At 37.7% G+C, this 18,361-nt stretch overlaps 1 protein-coding gene across 1 annotated transcript in view; it reads left to right on the forward strand.

Annotated features, from left to right (window-relative positions):
- Positions 1 to 18,361, forward strand: part of UNC13B (unc-13 homolog B) — a 221,437-nt gene that overhangs the window by 51,612 nt on the left and 151,464 nt on the right. The window contains exons 2-3 of the mRNA XM_032595668.1: positions 4,453 to 4,482; positions 8,105 to 8,204. Coding sequence (XP_032451559.1) covers positions 4,453 to 4,482; positions 8,105 to 8,204 — 130 coding nt within the window. The remainder of the gene's footprint in view (positions 1 to 4,452; positions 4,483 to 8,104; positions 8,205 to 18,361) is intronic.

Here is an 18,361-nt window from a genome sequence, read left to right on the forward strand (position 1 = left end):
ATATCTTCTTTAATTTCCTTCATAAGCTTTCTATAGTTTTCAGCATACAGATCTTTTACATCTTTGGTTAGATTTATTCCTAGGTATTTTATGCTTCTTGGTGCAATTGTGAATGGAATCAGTTTCTTTATTTGTCTTTCTGTTGCTTCATTATTAGTGTATAAGAATGCAACTGATTTCTGTACATTGATTTTGTATCCTGTGACTTTGCTGAATTCATGTATCAGTTCTAGCAGGCTTTTGGTGGAGTCTATCGGATTTTCCATGTATAATATCATGTCATCTGCAAAAAGCGAAAGCTTGACTTCATCTTTGCCAGTTTTGATGCCTTTAATTTCCTTTTGTTGTCTGATTGCTGATGCTAGAACTTCCAACACTGTTAAACAACAAGTGAGAGTGGACATCCCTGTCTTGTTCCTGATCTCAGGGAAAAAGCTCTCAGTTTTTCCCCATTGAGGATTATGTTAGATGTGGGCTTTTCATAAATGGCTTTGATGGTGTTTAAGTATGTTCCTTCTATCCCGACTTTCTTGAGGGTTTTTATTAAAAAAGTTTAGTGAATTTTGTCAAATGCCTTTTTGCATCGATTGACAGGATCATATGGTTCTTATCTTTTCTTTTATTAATGTGATGTATCACGTTGCTTGATTTGCGAATGTTGAACCAGCCCTGCATCCCAGGAATGAATCCCACTTGATCATGGTGAATAATTCTTTTTATATGCTGTTGAATTGGATTTGCTAGGATCTTATTGAGAATTTTTGCATCCATATTCATCAGGGATATTGGCCTGTAGTTCTCTTTTTTTGCTGGGTCTCTGTCTGGTTTAGGAATCAAAGTAATACTGGCTTCATAGAATGAGTCTGGAAGTTTTCCTTCCCTTTCTATTTTTTGGAATAGCTTGAGAAGGATAGATATTATCTCTGCTTTAAACGTCTGGTAGAACTCCCCTGGGAAGCCATCTGGTCCTGGATTCGTATTTGTTGGGAGATTTTTGATAACTGATTCAATTTCTTCGCTGGTTATGGGTCTGTTCAAGCTTTCTATTTCCTCCTGATTGAGTTTTGGAAGCGTGTGGGTGTTTAGGAATTTGTCCATTTCTTCCAGGTTGTCCAGTTTGTTGGCATATAATTTTTCATAGTATTCCCTGATTGATAATTGTTTGTATCTCTGAGGGATTGGTTGTAATAATTCCATTTTCATTCATGATTTTATCTATTTGGGTCATCTTCCTTTTCTTTGTGAGAAGCCTGGCTAGAGGTTTATCAATTTTGTTTATTTTTTCAAAAAACCAACTCTGGGCTTCATTGATCTGCTCTACAGTTTTTTTAGATTCTATATTGTTTATTTCTGCTTTGATCTTTATTATTTCTCTTCTTCTTCTGGGTTTGGGGTGTCTTTGCTGTTCTATTTCCTTTAGGTGTGCTGTTAGATTTTGTATTTGGGCTTTTTCTTGTTTCTTGAGATAGGCCTGGATTGCAATGTATTTTCCTCTCAGGACTGCCTTCGCTGCATCCCAAAGCGTTTGGATTGTTGTATTTTCATTCTCGTTTGTTTCCATATATTGTTTAATTTCTTCTCTAATTGCCTGGTTGATCCATTCATTCTTTAGTAGGGTGTTCTTTAACCTCCATGCTTTTGGAGGTTTCTAGACTTTTTCCTGTGGTTGATTTCAAGCTTCATAGCATTGTGGTCTGAAAGTATGCATGGTATGATCTCAATTCTTATATACTTATGAAGGGCTGTTTTGTGACCCAGTATGTGATCTATCTTGGAGAAGGTTCCATGTGCACTCGAGAAGAAAGTATATTCTGTTGCTTTAGGATGCAGAGTTCTAAATATATCTGTCAAGTCCATCTGATCCAATGTATCATTCAGGGCCCTTGTTTCTTTATTGACCGTGTGTCTAGATGATCTATCCATTTCTGTAAGCGGGGTGTTAAAGTCCCCTGCAATTACCACATTCTTATCAATAACGTTGCTTGTGTTTGTGAGTAATTGTTTAATATATTTGGGGGCTCCCGTATTTGGCGCATAGACATTTATAATTGTTAGCTCTTCCTGATGGGTAGACCCTGTAATTATTATATAATGCCCTTCTTCCTCTGTTGTTATAGCCTTTAATTTAAAGTCTAGTTTGTCTGATGTAAGTATGGCTACTCCAGCTTTCTTTTGACTTCCAGTAGCATGATAAATAGTTCTCCATCCCCTCACTTACAATCTGAAGGTATCCTCAGGTCTAAAATGAATCTCTTGTAGACAGCAAATAGATGGGTCTTGTTTTTTTATCCATTCTGATACCCTATGTCTTTTGGTTGGCACATTTAGTCCATTTACATTCAGTGTTATTATAGAAAGATACGGGTTTAGAGTCATTGTGATGTCTGTAGGTTTCATGCTTGTAGTGATGTCTCTGGTACTTTGTCTCACAGGATCCCCCTTAGGATCTCTTGTAGGGCTGGTTTAGTGGTGACGAATTCCTTCAGTTTTTGTTTGTTTGGGAAAACCTTTATCTCTCCTTCTATTCTAAATGACAGACTTGCTGGATAAAGCATTCTCGGCTGCCTATTTTTTCTGTTCATCACATTGAAGATTTCCTGCCATTCCTTTCTGGCCTGCCAAGTTTCAGTAGAGAGATCAGTCAGGAGTCTTATAGGTCTCCCTTTATATGTTAGAGTGTGTTTATCCCTAGTTGCTTTCAGAATTTTCTCTTTATCCTTGTATTTTGCCAGTTTCACTATGATATGTTGTGCAGAAGATCGATTCAAGTTACGTCTGAAGGGAGTTCTCTGTGCCTTTTGGATTTCAATGCCTTTTTCCTTCCCCAGATCAGGGAAGTTCTCAGCTATTATTTCGTCAAGTACACCTTCAGCACCTTTCCCTCTCTCTTCCTCCTCTGGAATACCCATATGTGTAGATTATTTCTCTTTAGTGCATCACTTAGTTCTCTAATTTTCCCCTCATACTCCTGGATTTTTTAATCTTTTTCTCAGCTTCCTCTTTTTCCATAATTTTATCTTCTAGTTCACCTATTCTCTCCTCTGCCTCTTCAATCCGAGCTGTCGTCGTTTCTATTTTATTTTGCAGTTCATTGATAGCATTTTTTAGCTCCTCCTGACTGTTCTTTAATCCCTTGATCTCTGTAGCAATAGATTCTCTGCTGTCCTCTATACTGTTTTCAAGCCCAGCGATTAATTTTATGACTATTATTCTCAGTTCACTTTCTGTTATATTGTTTAAATCCTTCTTGATCAGTTTGTTAGCTGTTGTTATTTCCTGGAGATTCTTTTGAGGGGAATTCTTCTGTTTAGTCATTTTGGATAGTCCCTGGAGTGGTGCAGAACTGCAGGGTACTTCCCCTGTGCTGTCTTGAATAATTTGCATTGGTGGGCGGGGCTGCAATCAGACCTGATGTCTGCCCCCAGCCCAATGCTGGGGCCACAGTCAGACTGGTGTGTACCTTCTCTTCCCCTCTCCTAGGGGTGGGATTCACTGTGGGGTGGCGTGGCTCGTCTGGGCTACTTGCACACTGCCAGGCTTGTGGTGCTGGGGATCTGGCGTATTCGCTGGGGTGGATCGGCAAGGTGCACAGGGGCGGGAGGGGCAGGCTCAGCTCGCTTTTCCTTCAGTGATCCGCTTTGGGAGGGGCCCTGCGGCACCAGGAGGGAGTCAGACCCGCCAGAGGGATGGATCCGCAGAAGCACGGTGTTGGGTGTTTGCACGGAGCAAGCAAGTTCCCTGGCAGGAACTGGTTCCCTTTGGGATTTTGGCTGGGGGATGTGCAAAGGAGATGGCGCTGGTGAGCGCCTTTGTTTCCCACCAAACTGCGGTCTGTTGTCCGGGGCTCAACAACTCTCTCTCCCGTTGTCCTCCAGCCCTCCCGTTCTCTGAGCAGAGCTGTTAACTTATAACCTTCCAGATGTTAAGTCCTGCTTGCTGTTGGAACACACTCCTTCTGGCCCCTCCACTTTTGCAAGCCAGACTCGGGGCCGCTGCTTGGCCGGCGGGCTGCGCCCCCCCCCCCCCCCGCGCCCTGGCTCCCTTCCGCCATTCCGTGTAGCGTGCACCACCTCTCCTCCCTTCCTACCCTCTTCCGTGGACCTCTCGTCTGTGCTTGGCTCCAGATAATCCGTTCTGCTAAGTCTTTTGGTGGTTTTCTGGGTTATTTAGGCAGGTGTAGGTGGAATCTAAGTGATCAGCAGGACCTGGTGAGCCCAGCATCCTCTTACACCGTCATCTTCCCTCAATCCTAGATTGGATGGCTTTTAAAGGTCCTTGTAACTCTCTGCCTTCAAGCTTTGGTCAGCAGTCCCAGCTTCTTTTCTCTTAGACTTAGAGTTACAAATCTAGTTCTAACTCTAACTTTGGCATATAGTAGGTGCTCAAGAAACATTGGTTCAGTAAATGACTTTGCAGAAAGTCTTCATGTTGTCTTCTTTTTTTCTCTTGCAGTTAAAAGAGCCAAATTCCAGGGTTCACCAGGTAAGGGCAGCCTTTAATTATTATGTCTTTTCCTTTCATACTTTCTCTCATTTAAAAGCAATCTTTTAAACAATCATTAATTTCATTTAATTCATTGATTAGATTAAGAAAATAATTTAAATTATTGACAATCAATATGGAGAGATATTGGTCAAGGGGTACAAAGTTTCAGTTATGCAAGATGAATAATTTCTGGGGATTTAATGTACAATATCACTGTGTTCATAATTAACAAGTGCTATATACTTGAAATTTGCTAAGAGGATAGATCTCAAGTTGTTATTGATCATATACACATACACATTTGAAAATTGTGATTATGTGAGATGTGATGAATATATTAATCGGCTTGATTATGATGATTATTTCACAATGTATATGTATATCAAATCATCAAGTTGTACACCTTAAATACATACAATTTTAAGTTGCCAATTATACCTCAGTAAACCTGGAACAAAAATCAGTGCTGTTGTAAAACTTTAAAGAGATCTGTCTATATACCTATTTAGTGAAAACTTAGTCCTCATATCTCTTGGCCAACTCAGTTCTACTTCTCAGTAGTAATTATTTGGAGGTTTGTGTATACCTTTTCAGATTTTTTTGTGTGTATATGCATGTTTAAATAAATAGATTAACTTTGTGCAACCTGCTTTTATTCAAACAACACATCATGAAAATAAGTTGTTTAGAATTTTGTTGTAAATTTGTACCTGAGTTTCCTGATTGATGAATATTTAGTTGTTTCCAGTTTTTGCTATTATAAGCAATACATGTTTTTGTGCATATATCGGTGTTTGCTTTTGCAAATGTATATGTATGCTAGAGTCCAGAAGCAGAGAATTGCTAGGCTGGAGGTATGCATTTTTTAAAAATTTGGTAGCTGCTGCCAAATTTCACTTAATGAAAGTTTTGGGGAGATTATACTCAGACCAAAAGTATATAAGCGTTTATCCAAATCCTTACAAAGATTCAGTAATATGGAACTTTTTAATCTTTGCCCATTAGAAGGTGAGAATAGTATTTACAGGTTTTAATATACATTTCCTTAATTGTGAATGCTAAGTTGGAGGGACTTAATGCTGGTTGCTGCTGGGGAAAAGGGAAGGTACTGGGGATTACTGGGAAAAAATTCATGACTGGGAACCCATGGGAATCTGAAAAGCCAAACCTTGGGTACAACAGGAACTAAAAGAGTCTCTGAGCCTACTCCAGTCTCCACTAGCTAAATCTCTTTTCTTTCTGAGAATCTGTTCTGTTTTCCTTTCTCTTCTACCTGTCTTTCTATGCTTACCTTGTTTGCACACAGCCCATAATGGTTGCTCCAGTGGAATATATATGCCTCTCCGACAACCATCAGTTGTCACTATTTCTTTGTTTTCCCTATTTAAAATCGTTTGAGAGGGAATTGGATTGTTTTCAGTTTTTTGCCAGTTCATGGATTGACTGCTTTTGAGTGGCATCTAAACCTGCTCTGATCAGCTATGATTGGGTGTGGGGAGTAGAATACAGAATCATATGATAGAAAACATAGCTCAGTGGTCTACGACACTGCTACTGGATATGTATGGGAATCTCTTATGTGGGTGGGCTTGCCTCCTCATAATAAAGTATAATTCTGGTAAACTTTCCATATCTAAGTATAGAGCTATATGATTTTTTAATGATTTCATAAGGATTTAATAGTAGTCATAATTAAAATTTTTTAAATTAATGTTTATTTATTTTGAGAGAGAGGGAGAGCATGGGCATGCAAGAGGGAGTGCACAAGTGGGGAGGGGCAGAGAGAGAGGAGAGAGAGGAAGAGAGGGAATCCTAAGCAGATTCTGAACTGTGAGTGCAGGGCCCAATGCGGGGCTTGATTGCATGAACTGTGAGATGATGACCTGAGCCAATTGTAAGAGTTGGACCCTCAACCGACTGAGCCACCCAGGTGCCCTAGTCATAATATTTAAAATGGCTATGATTTGGGGCGCCTGGGTGGCTCAGTCGGTTAAGCGGCTGACTTCGACTCAGGTCATGATCTCGCGGTCCCTGAGTTCGAGCCCCGCATTGGGCTCTGTGCTGACAGCTCGGAGCCTGGAGCCTGTTTCGGATTCTGTGTCTCCCTCTCTCTCTGCCCCTCCCCTGTTCATGTTCTGTCTCTCTCTGTCTCAAAAATAAATAAATGTTAAAAAATAAAATAAAATGGCTATGATTTATTGAGCACTTGATATATCAGAGCATTGCCTAAATACTTTCATAAACGTCTTATTCTTATTTAGTTATCACAACAAACTTAGAACATTGTATTCTCACTTTTATTATTTAAAAAAATTTTTAAGTATAGCATAACATACAAAGTTAGGTTAGTTTTATGTGTACAACATAGTGATTCTACAAGTTTATACCTGTGTTCACCACAAGTGTAGCTACCACCTGTTACTACATAACACTATCACAATACCATTGCTTATATTCCTCATGCTGTGCATTTTATTCCTGTGACTTTTGCATTCTATAACTGGAAGCCTCTATCTCCTGCTCCCCATTTTGCCCATCGCCCACCACTGTGGCAACCATCAGTTCTCTGTATTTATAGGTCTGATTCTGCTTTTTGTAAAACTACATAATTTTTATTTTTATTTATTTATTTTTAATTTTTTTTAAACTACATAATTTTTAATGATGCTTAAGAGAAAGATTTACCTTGTGCTAGAAGTGCATGGCAGGGCCTATTTTCTCACACCCCTTACATTAGTTAATCATTTTAAACAATGTTTGCCAATTTGATGAGCCAAAAATGATTGTCTTTTTTCATTTTGTTGTGATTAATTTCTTACATAGAAAAGTGAACTCTTAATTCAGTGCCTCTAATCATGGTTTATGCTAAAGTGGTACAGGGAGAGTGGTACAGGACTAGTGCTGTCTTAGGCACTAGTACTCAATTTATATTCTCAGGTTAGAGAATCTCCTTTTCCCAACTCTGCAGTAGTGTTGCTTTTTGTGTAAGTTGTGATTTAGGCCAACCTGAATAAATTAAGCTGGGAATCCATTTCCTTTAGGAGGATTTTTTGCTCAATTCTTGTTCTGTCAACAGCAAGAGATAACCCTTCCTCTTCAATCCTTTACCACTTTTTCTTTTATGGTACTTACTTCTTCATTTTACTAAATTTACATATCTTTTCTACTAGATCGATTATATTTGTTTTTTTTTTCAAACTAAAGATGGGCTGTAATATCAATTTTGTTGGTTATGATGAATGTTTCAAAAGTTTAAATAAATTAGAATAGGATATATTAATGTATCCCAACTTGTATTGTATAAAGCTTTCATTTTCATTATGTATGTGTGTGTGTCTACAGGATCAAATACGTATTTCTGAAACTTGAAAAACTATTACAGTTTATACTTTTGAGAAGAGAGAATTAATGTTTTATAATTTTTTGCAGTTCTGTGGGCTTAGAATGATGCTGTATTGTACAATATATAGTTTTATTTTTGCTTCAATTTCTAATACTTTAATTTGGATTACTCAGTTCCAAAGGGTTTGTGAGCTTGGGTAACAAATCTGAGCACTAAGTATTATATCTTCATCTTGGGTTTTTTTTTTTTTTTTTTTTTTTGCATTTTTTTTTAAAGATAAATTTAACACCTATGTGACCCTGAAAGTGCAGAATGTGAAGAGCACAACTGTAGCAGTTCGTGGTGATCAACCTTCTTGGGAACAAGATTTTATGTTGTAAGTACTTCAGAGTGGCAGCAGCATGCCTTACGAAAACTACAGAGTTAAACAGGAGTAAGTGAGGTGTGTGGTGGGTGAAGTATATCTGCAGTTTTGTTCTCTCCTGGATTTGTTGTGTTTTTCTTTTAATTTGTTTTAATCTATTATTTTTTTTACAAAGAGGGTCTTTTTTAGTTAATGTACAGTGCAATAGTGGTTTCAGGAGTAGAATTCACTAATTCATCACTTACATACAGCACTCAATGCTCACCATAACAAGTGCTCTCCTTAGTACCCATCTAGCCTGCCTCCACCCACCTCCCTCCATCAACCTTTAGTTTGTTCTCTATTGCTAAGTGTCTCTTGTAATTTGTTTCCCTCTCTTTTTCTTCCTCTGCTTCCCCTATGTTCATCTGTTTTGTTTTTTTAAATTCCACATATGATTGAAATCAAATGGTATTTGTCTCTCTCTGATTGACTTATTTTGCTTAGCAAAATACATTCCAGTTCCATCCACATCATTGCAAATGAAAAGACTTCATTGTTTTTTTTTTTTTTTTTTAATTTTTTTTCCCCAACGTTTATTTATTTTTGGGACAGAGAGAGACAGAGCATGAACGGGGGAGGGGCAGAGAGAGAGGGAGACACAGAATTGGAAACAGGCTCCAGGCTCTGAGCCATCAGCCCAGAGCCTGACGCGGGGCTCGAACTCACGGACCGCGAGATCGTGACCTGGCTGAAGTCGGACGCTTAACTGACTGCGCCACCTAGGCGCCCCAAGACTTCATTGTTTTTGATGGCTGAGTAATATTCCATTGTGTGTGAGTGTGCGCACGCACGCGTGCTCATGCATATTCCAGTGAAGAAATGGGCAGAAGATATGAATAGACATTTTTCCAAAGAAGACATCCACATGGCAAACAGACACATGAAAAGATGGTCAACATCACTCATCATCAGTGAGTGATGCATGAGTGCATATTCACATGTGCAGGCACATGCACACACACACATACACACACACTACATCATCTTTATCCATCATCATTCAGTAGACATTGGGGTTCTCTCCACAGTTTGACTATTGTTGATAATGCTGCTACAAGCATTGGGGTGGGCATGTACCCCTTCAAATCTATATTTCTATATCCTTTGGGTAAATACCTAATAGTACAGTTGCTGGATCATAGGTATTCCTATTTTTAGTTTCTTGAGGAACCTCCGTACTGTTTTCCAGAGTGACTGCACCAGTTTGCATTCCCACCAGCAATGCGAGAGGGTTTCCCTTTCTCCACATCCTTGCCAACACCTGTTGTTGTCTGAGTTGTTAATTTTAGCCACTCTGACTGGTGTGAGGTGGTATCTCCATGTGTTTTTGATTTGTATTCCCTGATGATAAGTGATGTTGAGCATCTTTTCATGTGTTGGTTGGCCATCTGAATGTCTTCTTTGGAAAATGTCTATTCATATCTTCTGCCCATTTCTCCACTGGATTATTTCTTAACTGGGTGTTGAGTTTGACAAGTTCTTTATAAATTTTGGATACTAACCCTTTATCTAATATGTCATTTGCAAACATCTTTTCCCATTCTGTAGGCTGACTTTTAGTTGTGTTGATTGTTTCCTTTGCTGTGCGGAAGCTTTTTATCTTGATGAAGTCCTAATAGTTCATGTTTGCTTTTGTTTTCCTTACCTCTGGTGACATGTCTAATAAGAGGTTGCTCTGGCCCAGGTCAAAGAGGTTGCTGCTGTGTTCTCCTCTAGATGTTGATTGTTTCCTGTCTCACATTTAGGTCTTTCATCCATTTTGAGTTTATTTTTGTGTATTTTTGCATGTTGCCATCCAGTTTTTCCAGCACCACTTGTTGTAGAGACTGTCTTTTTTCCATTGGATATTCTTTCCTGCTTTGCCAAAGATGAGTAGACCATATAGTCCTGGGTCCATTTGTGGGTTTTCTGTTCTGTTCCATTGATTGATGTGTCTGTTTTTGTGCCAGTACCATCCTGTCTTGACGACAACAGCTTTGTAATATGGCTTGAAATCTGGAATCATTATGCCTTCAGTTTTGTGTTTCTTTTTTTCAGGATTGCTTTGGCTATCTGGGATCTTTTGTGGTTCCATACAAATTTTAGGATTGTGTGATCTAGCTCTGTGAAGAATGATGGTGGTATTTTTTTAATGTTTATTTATTTGAGAGAGAGAGAATGGGAGTGAGTGGGGGAGGGGCAGAGAGAGAGGGGATAGGATCTGAAGCTGGCTCTGTGCTAACAGCAGAGAACCCAATGTGGGTCTCGAACTCACAAACTGTGAGATCATGACCTGAGCTGAAGACAGACACTGAACCCACTGAGCCACCCAGGCGCCCCTGCTGTTGGTATTTTGATGAGGATTGCATTAAATATGTAGATTGCTTTGGGTAGTATAGATATTTTAACAATGTTTGTTTTTCTAATCCATGAGAATGGAATGTTTTCCATTTCTTTGTATCTTCTTCAATATCTGTAATAAGTCTTCTACAGTTTTCAGAGTACAGATCTTTTACCTCTTTAAATTTATTCCTGGGTATCTTACTGTTTTTGCTGCACTTGTATATGGGATCGATTGCTTAATTTCTTTCTCTGCTGCTTTGTTATTAGTGTACAGAAATGCAGCAGATTTCTCCAAGTTGATTTTATATCCTGCAATTTGCTGAACTCATGTATTATTTCTAGCCTTTTTTTTGGTGGTGTCTTTGAAGTTTTCTACATAAACTATCATGTTGTCAGCAAATAGTGAAAGTTTGATTTCTTCCTTGCTGATTTGGATGCTCTTTATTTCTTTTTGTTGTCTGATTACTGAGGCTTAGGCTTCCAGTACTATGTTAAATAGTAATGGTGAGAGTGGGCATCCTTGTCTTGTTCCTCACCATAGGGGAAAGGCTCTCAGTTTTTCCCCATTAATGATGATATTAGCTATGGGGCTTTTGTATATGGCCTTTTTTTTTAATTTTATTTTTTAAAATTTATATCCAAATTAGTGAGCATATAGTGCAACAATGATTTCAGGAGTAAATTCCTTAGTGCCTCTTACCCATTTAGCCCATCCCCCCCCTCCCACAACCTCTCCAGTAACCCTCTGTTTGTTCTCCATATTTAAGAGTCTCTTATGTTTTGTCCCCTTCCCTGTTTTTATATTATTTTTGCTTTCCTTCCCTTATGTTCATCTGTTCTGTGTCTTAAAGTCCTCATATGAGTGAAGACATATGATATTTGGCTTTCTCTGAATAATTTCGCTTAGCATAATACCCTCCAGTTCCATCCATGTAGTTGGAAATGGCAAGATTTCATCCTTTTTGATTTGATTGCTGAGTAATACTCCACTGTATGTGTGTGTGTATGTGTGTGTGTATGTATATATATACACCACATCTTCTTTATCCATTCATCCATCCATGGGCATTTGGGCTCTTTCCATACTATGGCTATTGTTGATAGTGCTGCTATAAACATTGGGGTGCCTGTGTCCCTTTAAAACAGCACACCTGTATCCCTTGGATAAAGGCCTAGTAGTGCAACTGCTGGGTTGTAGGGTAGTTCTATTTTTAGTTTTTTGAGGAACCTCCATACTGTTTTCCAGAGTGGCTGCACCAGTTTACATTCCCACCAGCACTGCAAAAGAGATCTTCTTTTTCCACATCCTCGCCAACATCTGTTGTTGCCTGAATTGTTAATGTTAGCCCTTCTGACAGGTATGAGGTGGTATCTCATTGTGGGTTTGAATTGTATTTTCCTGATGATGATTGATGTTGAGCATTTTTTGATGTGTTGGTTTGCCATCTGGATGTCTTCTTTGGAGAAGTGTCTATTCATGTCTTTTGCCCAATTCTTCACTGGATTATTTGTTTTTTGGGTGTTGAGTTTGATAAGTTCTTTATAGATTTTGGATACTAACCCTTCATCTGATATGTCATTTGCAAACATCTTTTCCCATTCTGTCAGTTGCCTTTTAGTTTTGCTGATTGTTTCCTTTGCAGTGCAGAAGCTTTTTATTTTGATGAGGTCCCAATAGTTCATTTTTGCTTTTGTTTCCTTTGCCTCTGGAGAGGTGTTGAGTAAGAAGTTGCTGCAGCTGAGGTCAAAGAGGTTTTTGCCTGCTTTCTCCTCGAGGATTTTGATGACTTCCTGTCTTATGTTGAGGTCTTTCATCCATTTTGAGTTTATTTTTGTGTATGGTGTAAGAAAGTGGTCCAGGTTCATTCTTCTGCATGTCGCTGTCCAGTTTTCCCAGCACACTTGCTGAAGAGACTGTCTTTATTCCATTGGATATTCTTTCCTGCTTTGTCAAAGATTCGTTGGCCATGCGTTTGTGGGTCTATTTCTGGGTTCTCTATTCTGTTCCATTGATATGAGTGTTCTCGTGCCAGTACCATACTGTCTTGATGATTACAGCTTTGTACCAGCTTGAAGTCTGGGATTGTGATGCCTCCTGCTTTGTTGTTTTTTTTTTTTTTTTTTCCAGATTGCTTTGGCTATTCAGGGTCTTTTCTGGTTCCATATAAATTTTAGGATTATTTGTTCTAGCTCTGTGAGGAATGCTGGTGTTATTTTGATAGGGATTGCATTGAATATGTAGATTGCTTTGAGTAGTATCAACATTTTAACAATATTATTTCTTCCTGTCCAGGAGCTTGGAATCTTTTTCCATTTTTTTGTGTCTTCTTCAATTTCTTTCATAAGCTTTCTATAGTTTTCAGTGTATAGATTTTTTCACCTTTTTGGTTAGATTTATTCCTAGGTATTTTATGGGTTTTGGTGCAACTATAAATGGGATCGATTCCTTGATTTCTCTTTCTGTCGCTTCATTGTTGGTGTATTGGAGTGCAACCAATTTCTGTGCATTGATTTTATATCCTGCAACTTTGCTGAATTCATGAATCAGTTCTAGCAGTTTTTTGGTGGAATCTTTAGGGTTTTCCATATAAAGTATCACGTCATCTGGGAAGAGTGAACATTTGACTTCCTCCTGGCCAATTTGGATGCCTTTTATTTCTTTGTGTTGTCTGATTGCAGACTCTAAGACTTCCAGTACTACGTTGAATAACAGTGGTGGGAGTGGCCATCCCTGTCTTGTTCCTGACCTTAGGGGGAAGCTCTCTGTTTTTCCCCATTGAGGATGATCTTAGCATTGGGTTGTTCATATATGGCTTTTATGATCTTGAGGTATGCTCCTTCTATCCCTACTTTCTTGAGGGTTTTTATCAAGAAAGGATGCCATATTTTGTCAAATGCTTTCTCTGCATCTATTGAGAGGATCATTTGGTTCTTGTCCTTTCTTATATTGATGTGATGAATCACGTTAATTGTTTTGCGGATATTCAACCAGCCCTGCATCCCAGGTATAAGTGCCACTTGGTTGTGGTGAATAATATTTTTAATGTATTGTTGGATCCAGTTGACTAATATCTTGTTGAGGATTTTTGCATCCATGTTCATCAGAGAAATTGGTCTGTAGTTCTTTTTGGTGGGGTCTCTGTCTGGTTTTGGAATCAAGGTAATGCTGGCTTCATAGAATGAGTTTGGAAGTTTTCCTTCCATTTCTATTTTTGGAACAACTTCATGAGAATAGGTGTTAACTCTTCCTTAAATGTTTGGTAGATTCCCTTGGAAAGCCATCTGGCCCTGGACTCTTGGTTTTTGGGAGATTTTTGATTACTAACTCGATTTCTTTACTGGTTATGGGTCTGTTCAAATCTCCTTCAGTTTTGGTAGTGTATATGTTTCTAGGAATTTTTGCATTTCTTCCAGATTTCCCATTTTATTGGTGTATAATTGCTCATAATATTCTCTTATTAGTGTTTTTATTTCTGCTGTGTTCGTTGTGTTCTCTTTCATTCTTGATTTTATTTGGGTCCTTTCTCTTTCTTTTTCTTTTTTTTTAATTAAAAAAAATTTTTTTTAACGTTTTATTTATTTTTGAGACAGGGAGAGACAGAGCATGAACAGGGGAGAGTCAGAGAGAGGGCGACACAGAATCTGAAACAGGCTCCAGGCTCTGAGCTGTCAGCACAGAGCCCGAGGTGGGGCTCGAACTCACGGACCGTGAGATCATGACCTGAGTCGAAGTCAGCCGCTTAACCGACTGAGCCACCCAGGCGCCCCTCCTTTTTCTTTTTGATCAACTTGGCTAGTGGTTTATCAGTTTTGTTAATTCTTTCAAAGAACCAGCTTCTGGTTTCATTGATCTGTTCTGTGTTTTGTTTGGTTTCAGTAGCATTAATTTCTGCTCTAATATTATTTACTGTCTTCTGGTTTTGGCTTTTATTTGCTGTTCTTTTTCCAGCTCTTTAAGGTGTAAGGTTAGGTTGTGTATCTGAGCTCTTTCTTCCTACTTTAGGAAGGCCTGGATTGCTATATACTTTGCTCTTATGACTGCCTTTCTTGTGTCCCAGAGGTTTTGGATTGTGGTGTTATCATTTTCATTGGCTTCCATATACTTACTATTTTATTTATTTATTTTTTTAATTTTTATTTTAATTTATTATTTTTAGATTTTTAAAAAATTTACATTGAAATTAGGTAGCATATAGTGCAGCAATGATTTCAGGAGTAGATACCTTACTGCCCCTTACCCATTTAGCCCATCCCCCCTCCCATAACCCCTCCAGTAACCCTCAGTTTGTTCTCCATATTTAAGAGTCTCTTTTGTTTTGTCCCCTTCCCTGCTTTTACCATATACTTCTTAATTTCTTCTTTAACTTCTTGGTTAGCCCATTCATTCTTTAGTAGGATGTTCTTCAGTATCCAAGTATTTGTTACCTTTCCAAATTTTTTTCTTGTAGTTGATTTCGAGTTTCATAGCATTGTGGTCTGAAAATATGCATGGTATGATCTCGATCTTTTTCTACTTGCTGAGGGCTGGTGTGTCCCAGTATGTGGTCTATTCTGGAGAACATTCCATGTGCGCTGGAGAAGAATGTATATTCTGCTGCTTTAGGATGAAATGCTCTGAATATGTCTGTTAAGTCCATCTGGTCCAGTGTGTCATTCAAAACCATTGTTTTCTTGTTGATTTTTTGATTAGATAATCTGTCTATTGCTGTGGGTGGGGTGTTGAAGTCTGCTATAATGGTATTAGTATCAATGAGTTTCTTTATGTTTGTGATTAATTGATTTATATTTGGGTGCTGCCACATTTGGTGCATAAATGTTTACAATTGTTAGGTCTTCTTGGTGGATAGACCCCTTGATTATGATATAATGCCCTTCTGCATCTCTTGATACAGTCTTTATTTTAAAGTTTAGATTGTCTGATATAAGTGTGGCTACTCCGGCTTTCTTTTGTTGACCATTAGCATGGTAGATGGTTCTCCATCCCCTTACCTTCAACCTGAAAGTGTCTTTAGTTCTAAAGTGGGTCTCTTGTAAACAGCATATAGATGGATCTTGTTTTCTTATCCATTCCGTTACCCTGTGTCTTTTGATTGGAACATTGAGTCCATTGACGTTTAGAGTGAGTACTGAAAGATACGAATTTATTGCTATTATGTTTCTTGTGGAGTTGGAGTTTCTGGTGGTGTTCTCTGGTCCTTTCTAATCTTTGTGGCTTTTGGTATTTATGTATGTATGTATGTATGTGTGTGTATATATGTGTTTGTGTGTGTGTGTGTGTGTGTGTGTGTGTGTGTGCGCATATATATTTGTATAAATCAGTAAATAATTTTTTTTTCATCTTTTCTCCCCTCAGAGAGCGCCCCTTAAAATTTCTTGCAGGGCTGGTTTCATGGTCACCAACTCCTTTAATTTTTGTTTATCTTGGAAACTTTTCATCTCTCCTTCTGTTTTGAATGACAGCCTTGTGGGATAAAGAACTCTTGGCTGCATATTTTTCTAATTCAGCACATTGAATATATCCTGCCACTCCTTTCTGGCCTTGAACGTTTCTGTGGCTAGGTCTGCTGCAAACCTGATCTGTCTTCCCTTGTAGGTTAAGAGAACTTAACTTTTTTTTTCTCTTGCTGCTTTCATGATTTTCTCCATGCCTGAGTATTTTGTGAATTTGACTGTGATGTGCCTTGTTGATGGCCGGTTTTTGTTGAATCTAATGGGGGTCCTCTGTGCTTCCTGGATTTTGATGTCTGTGTCTTTCCCCAGGTTAGAAAAGTTTTCTGCTATGATTTGCTCACATAACCCTTCTACCCCTATTTCTCTCTCTTCCTCTTCTGGGACTCCTATGATTCTGATGTTGTTCCTTTTTAATGAGTCACTGATTTCTATAATTCTTAAATATGCTCTTTTGCCTTAATCTCCCTTTTTTTTTTCCTGCTTCATCATTCTCCATAAGTTTGTCCTCTGTATAGCTGATTCTCTGTTCTGCCTCATCCATCCTTGCCACCACAGCATCCATTCGTGATTGCAGCTCAGTTATAGCATTTTTTATTTCATCCTGACTAGTTTTTACTTCTTTTATCTCTGCAGAAAGGGATTCTAATCTATTTTTGACTCCAGCTAGTATTCTTATTATCGTGATTTTAAATTCTGGTTCAGACATCTTGCTTGTACATGTGTTGGTTAAGTCCCTAGCTGTTTTTTTTTCCTGCTCTTTCTTTTGTGGTGCATTCCTTTGGTTCGCCATTTTGAAGGGAGCAAAGGAATTAATGAGGTAGAAAAAACGAAAATTAAAAAAAACAAAAAATTAAAATTAAAAAATTAAACACATACACAAAATCGAATAAATGATGTCAGATCGTAGGTGTGTTTTGGTCTGTGTGTTGAAAGTGGCTAGATAGATTAGAGAAACAAGGGGAAAAAAAGAAAAAAAAAAAGGAAATCATTTGAAAATTTGAAAAAATGATTACACTGAAGTAGACAAAAATGAAATGATGGAAGTAAAATAGTATTTGAAAAAATTTACACAAAAGTAAAAAATATAGTAGAAAGAAAATTAAAAATATTTTTAATAAAAATGAATTTTTTTCTTTCTGTATTCAAGAAAAAGAACAGAAACAAAAAAGAAAAAACAGGAAAAGCGTTTGAAAAAGTGAATACACTGTAGTAGACTAAAATAAAATGATGAATTAAAATCGAATTTGAAAAACTTTCACAAAAGTAAAAAATATAGTAAGAAAAATTGAAAATATTTTAAATAAAAATTGAAGATAAAAATGAATTTTTTCTCTTTCTGTATTGAAGAAAAAGAAAAGAAATGAAAAATTAAAAAAAGGAAATCCTTTGAAAATTTGAAAAAGTGAATACATTGAAGTAGACTAAAATAAAATGATGGAAGTAAAATTTAATTTGAAATAATTTACATAAAGGTTAAAAATATAGTAAAAATTAAAAAAAAATTTTAATAAAAATTGAAAATTAAAATGAATTTTTTCTCTCTCTGCTGAATTCTGTGGTTTTGGTTGTGCAGATTGTTGTGTTAATTCTCAGATCAGTTTTCTAGGTGTGTAGGATTGTTTAGTGTTGGTCTGGCTGTATTTCATGGACACGAGACACACAAAAACTTTCATGCTGTTCTGCCATCTTGGCTCCCTCCTCCACCTCAGTGAGTTTCTTTATGTCAGTATTTGATTTATATATTTGGGTGCTCCATGTTGTGGCATAGATGTTTACAATTGTTAGATCTTCTTGATTGATAGACCCCTTAATTGTGTTATAATGCCCTTCTTTATCTCTTGTTACAGTCTTTGTTTTAAAATCTAGTTTGTAGGGGGGCACCTTGGTGGCTCAGTTGGTTAAGCGTCAGACTTTGGCTCAGGTCATGATCTCATGATATGTGAGTTCTAGCCCTGCATCGGGTTCTCTGCTCTCAATGCAGAGACGCTTCAGAACCTCTGTCTGTCTCTTTCTCTCTGCTCTTCCCCAGCTCTCACATGTGCACTGTCTCAAAAATAAATAAAACATTAAATAAACATTAAAAAAAATCTAGTTTGTCTTATATAAGTGTGGTTATTCCACATAAAAAAAAATTTAAAATGTATGGCTACTCCAACTTTCTTTTGACCTTCATTAGCATGATAGATGCTTCTCCATCCCCTCACTTTCAATCTGCAGGTGTCTTTAGGTCTAAAATGAGTCTTTCATAGGCAGCATACAGGGGCCTCTTGTTTTGTTAAATCCATTCTGATACCCTATGTTGTTTGATTGGAGCATTTAGTCCATTTATATTCAGAGTGGTTAATGAAAAATAT

The sequence above is a fragment of the Lynx canadensis genome, chromosome D4 (genome assembly GCF_007474595.2).
Source record: "Lynx canadensis isolate LIC74 chromosome D4, mLynCan4.pri.v2, whole genome shotgun sequence".
Classification (NCBI taxonomy): domain Eukaryota; kingdom Metazoa; phylum Chordata; class Mammalia; order Carnivora; family Felidae; genus Lynx; species Lynx canadensis.